Source organism: Gavialis gangeticus, unplaced genomic scaffold, assembly GCF_001723915.1.
Source record: "Gavialis gangeticus isolate Ggan-Ray unplaced genomic scaffold, GavGan_comp1, whole genome shotgun sequence".
NCBI classification, from domain to species: Eukaryota; Metazoa; Chordata; order Crocodylia; family Gavialidae; genus Gavialis; species Gavialis gangeticus.
In genome coordinates, this window is record NW_017728996.1 from 7694550 (window position 1) to 7699574 (window position 5025).

General features: G+C 48.8%; 1 protein-coding gene across 1 annotated transcript in view; it reads right to left on the reverse strand.

Moving 5' to 3' along the window:
• The window catches only part of PLEKHO2 (pleckstrin homology domain containing O2), a 40968-nt gene extending 36481 nt beyond the window's left edge, over nt 1–4487 (reverse strand). The window contains exon 1 of the mRNA XM_019503810.1: nt 4329–4487. Coding sequence (XP_019359355.1) covers nt 4329–4487 — 159 coding nt within the window. The remainder of the gene's footprint in view (nt 1–4328) is intronic.
• Nucleotides 4488–5025: the final 538 nt, after the last annotated feature.

Here is a 5025-nt window from a genome sequence, read left to right on the forward strand (position 1 = left end):
TTAAAACAACCTAAAGCCTGAATGAGAGATGCAAAGCCGTGGCCACATTTTAGAGGGAGCTATCTGCAAAATTTCAATCCAGACTGAAATGACAGAAGAGTTTTGTAAATGGTGCTGATCCACTATGGGGCTATTCTTGGGTGCAAATTTTCAACCAGTTACTGGCTACATTTTCAGCTGGCCTAAACCTTGCTTCCAATTGCGTGTGCCAGTCTTCGCACACGTGTGGTTGCACAGCTGGCCTGCTGGTGCACTCAGGGAAACAGGGAGCATTTGTGCCCACAAGAAAGCATTGATTTAGGGCAACCATTAGGAATTCTGGTTCCTCTGCCGTTCACAATGGGGTAAGGCAGCTGGAAGGACTGATCAAGGGAAGAGGTGCCTTCTGCCTACATCACGAGCTTAAATCCAGTGGCCCACAAGTTCCCAGGAGACCAGTGGTCTCCAAACCAGGGCTTGTGGGCAACCATCCGACATAGCTTGCGCCCACAGACAATCAGACTCTCGCCTGGGAGCCAAGTCTGACGTTGCTCCCCATTCCTGGCTTGCTTGGTATAGCTGTCTGCGGGACAGTGAAGGCTGGACACTGCAGGAACAGACACATATGGTTTTCAAGCCCACCCTTGTTGGAGCTCTCCCTAGAGAGGACTCAAAGTAGGCCACCCCTTTGGGGCAGGCTTGACCCCAAGGAGGCACTTGATCCTCCTCTTGCTGTTCCTGTCCTGATTATAAAGAGAGGCCTTCCTCTCCAGGGATCTTCACCCCGAAGTGTTACAAGTGCAAACTGCTCCATTTAGTAATGTGCAGTTCTGAAAAAAAGCAAGGCAAGCCATGTTCTTTTCCAGTTCTGCAACGAGAGGCACACAGAGGGATGGGGAAGAGGATGGATGAGGCCGTGGACTGGGACACAAAAGTCAAGGGTTCAACTGTGGGCTGTCCCCCAGATGCCCTTTGTGACCTTGGGCAGGATGCTTAGCTCTTCTGAACCCAGTTCTCCCATCTGTACAAAGCAGAAGATAGCAGTGCCCTACCTCCCAGGCTGCAGGAAAGATAAAGGCATTTATAAATGTGGGCTGCTCTGATAACTATGGTGATGGGACTGTTATAAGCACCTTAAATAGATCACCAAAAATTATCGTTTCCTTCAGTCCGCCTACAGCAAATCTGCATGGCAGCACCCTGTCTTCATGCACAAACAGATAACGTTTGTAGTTATTTCCTCTCCTCAGATATTTTCCTTCAATATAAGCCAGTGTAACAGCCTATAGATACTAACAGGATCCTTCATTGACAATCATGGAACGTGGAAGCTATTCCAGCTCACGGATGCAATTTATTACAGGACGTTACCGCAGCCCGCGCACTACACAAGAGCATTATGTCTGATGACTGCAGATGCCATTTTCCTGGCTGAGATAATCAACTACCTCCGTGAATGATGGGGGGGAGGGGGGGGTTCCTTCACCTGAGCATCTGCGGGAATTAATCTCGTAGTAAAATGCCTCCTTTCCTCCCACAGCAGTCAGAACCACAGTCGCTCTAGTTTTTAAAAGGCGTCACCTTTGCAAAACTCACATCCTCTTTACAGACCTGAATCTGTGAGGTTTGGAGTGCCTGCACCTTGAGCTGGAGTCGTCAGCTGTCCAGGGCACTCAGCAGCGGTCTGGAGGGGCTCAGTCCATTGCAAATTAGGCACAAAAGCCTAATCCTGCAACTGCAGAAATCTCCCCCACCTCTGCCTAACCTGGCAGCCATCAAGCATTTTATTTGGACTTCTCCTTTAAATGAGCTCACACTTTTTTAAGGCACTGGGTAGTTCAAAACTAAGAACAAGCCTCTTTTTTAAAGCGTTGGTTGAGGGGGCCTAATTCCCATTTCCTTTGTCAATTATATCAAACCTTCGCCACTAGGCAGCACATGAGAGAAAGAGAAAAGAACAAACGCACTTTTCAGCGTTGCTGTTCCTGGCACCTTCACAATAATACAAGGTGCTCCACTTGAATACTTACTAGCTAAATGCATCTTTTGCTTAACTGCATAGCAGAAGGCCAGTTCCAAATTTCTGCCTCTTGCTTGCATTCCAACAAGCATCGGTTATTCTGCATCTCAATTAAATGCATAAATGGCTTAACTGCTTAGGAATGCAAAACTCTAGAACTCGTGGTTCAGAGACCAACACAGCTACCAAGTACATTAACTGCTTAGGAACATTTTGGCCCTGATGTCTACTTCCTAACTGCATCGCACAACGGGTGAAACCCGCTACGAACCATCCATTACAAGGCCGCCCTGTCGCCTTGTCCTCCTTGCTGTATCTGCAGCAGGTTAGGGTGTTCTGTCTTGTAGTTGTGGCAGGGTTGACAGTGCAGTTTTGCTAATAGATTAAACAATGGATTTGAAGAGGATGGTTTGGAGAGGCCTGATCCTGCCTCAAGCAGGGGTTTGGACTAGATGACCTCTGGAGGTCCCGTCCAGCTTTGCTACTCTATGATAAAGCAGCCATGATCTGATAAGAACTTGTCAGAGTCATAAGGTGGTCTGAGATGCAAGGGAAAAAGCAAGAAGGACAGGTGAAAAGGCTGCATTGTCAGTGAGCATGGTTTACGCTGGGTGTGGATCAGCCAAGTCCAGGTAATTTCTCAGACATTAAGCTGCTGTTTAAGCAAGATGTTGGAAGTGAAGCTGCATACCAAGCGAGCTGTTTTCCCAAGCTTGTTCCCTTGACTTATGAACACAAAAATTCTGCCTTGTTTTCAGAGCAGGGGGCACCAGACCCCATCTTGCTAGGCGCTGTAGACGCAGAACCGCAAGCATTTTGCACTCATCTTTCTGGGCCCAACCCTTCAAACTCTTGCACATGTAAGAAGTCCTCCTGAAATCACGGCAAAAAAGGCTAGCTCTTGGAAACTTTTGCTCACACAGGCAGTCTCACTGAAGCTATACAGGACTGGTCCCTGGGTGCTCATGCATCTTTAAATCCTTCATGAATAGAGACACGGGACAGATTTCACCCAACTTGTACTTCCCATTTGATGGAAAACGGTACTAAACTGGGCCTTGTCATTGGCGCATGTCACATCGAGGGGGCTGATCCCAGGAGCGAGCCTGGAGGATGCAGCCCTAGTTTAGCACTGGCTTTGATCAAATGGAAGGGAGGAGCCACGTAAAATGTGGTAGGGGTCTCCATGGAAGGAGCTCTGCAAATGCTGGCAAGCTGGATATCTGAAGGCTGCCAAACAGCTGCAAGGATGCCTGTCAGTCACTCCAGCAGCAGGTGGCAAGTCAGTGCATTGCAGTTCAGCTGCATAATTTAGAATAGCAAAAAATTCTATGTCATTCCTTCTTCCCAACCATTTAATCTGCCTTCTCACAGAACTCCAACCCCGGGGCCCTGAGATTTGAACTAAAATATTTAGTATATTCCATTTTTCTTCCATACAGCATGTGCTTTTTCCCCCAAATTCAACTGCTGGAAACTGGGATGCACATTATAAGCAGGGAAGTACATCACATAGGGCTCTGTCACTGCCAGCTGTGGACACTTGCTCCTTATTCTCCCCTGCCCCCACACCTCCAGGCAAAGTCTCCCATTTCAGAAGCTGCTACTTATTTACTTCCCACTACTTACCAGTATTTTTAAGTAAAGGTCTTTTTTTTCCCCCTTCATTCTGCCTTTCAAAAGCAAGATGGGAGGGGATTGTATGTGAGAAAATACAGTATTATATACTGGCTGCTCCATTTAAGAGCACAGCACTGGGACTGAACATGGGCTAGACGCCTGGCTCAGCGTATACACCTACTTAAACTCAGTGCGAAGAGTTAAGCAGGCAGTGCTGTCAGTGTTGCGGTGCAACAGCCCCCAAACTGATCATCTCGTTTTAAGGGCTCTAATAGTAGCCCCAGCTTGACAGTGGCTTTCCTGTTACTGTTTTGGGGGTAGTTAAAGGTTGACTATTACTAAAAGGAGACAGATACGGTTCCAGTTCCTCTGCAGTTAACTTAGTTACAGGTACGGTGCAAAGCATGCTGTGGGGCTCAAGGATGCTCTGCACTTTTAAGCCGCTTGCGCACTTAGCTGCTCTGCAGATAACTGGCATTTGTCACCACATAGGCAGCACACAACAACTTGGGACTGGTGCCATATCATGCGGTGAAGTGAATTCTGCACATATCTAGTCTGCATGAAGGTAGAGCACAGAGCCGATTAGAAACAAAGGAACCGGAGGGAAACAGCTGAAGAGCACTGGAGCGCTTGCTACCCCAGGCCTGACCCTATTCAGGACTACACTGGATCGGGCCTGTATTTAGCCACGATGAGCTGGCCTTACCTCATCTTCATATACCAGGAGCTTCGTTTTGCATAACAGGATGTAACGATCTTTCCAGATTCCCAAGAACCCTCCGCTGCATTTCTTAACCCAGCCGGCTTTGTCTGCAGTCGGAGCACATTTCGGCTTCTCTGTGACCTCCTCCTTCACACCCTGCATTGACGGTGGGGAAATAAATGGAAAGAAGGGATTAGTGTTTGCAGCACTCGCCAGGGGCAATCATCCTCAACAGCTGAGCATTGAAAAAGGCCTTATCAGGAGGGTGACGGGCACCTGCCACTCCAGTCGAAGCTGTTGGCAGGACCTTACAATCCCACTTCCAAAACAGATCAGCATTTGATCTCCAAGTCTGGCCACTTTCCACCCCAGGTGTCCCACTCCAGCCCCACCATTATGCCAAATGCCAGCAGAAACCTCTGCACGCGAGAGAGGAACTAGCCATATTCCCTCGTGGAGTTTCCGCCTCAGGGAAGGAAGTCCGAGGAACAGGCAGGTGCCACACTCCAGAGCCAGTGCCTTGGCGGGGACCGGAGAGACAGTGCAATTGCCTGTGCCACCCGCCTCCCTGGTGAGCCCCCGCGCTCTCCTTCCAGCATGGCCTTTCCCTTGCTCCTGCTCTCCTGGGATTGCTGCTTAAAAGGAAGTTGAACGGCTCATAGCCCTCTTGACAGATACCACCTGCCTCTCCAATGGGCGC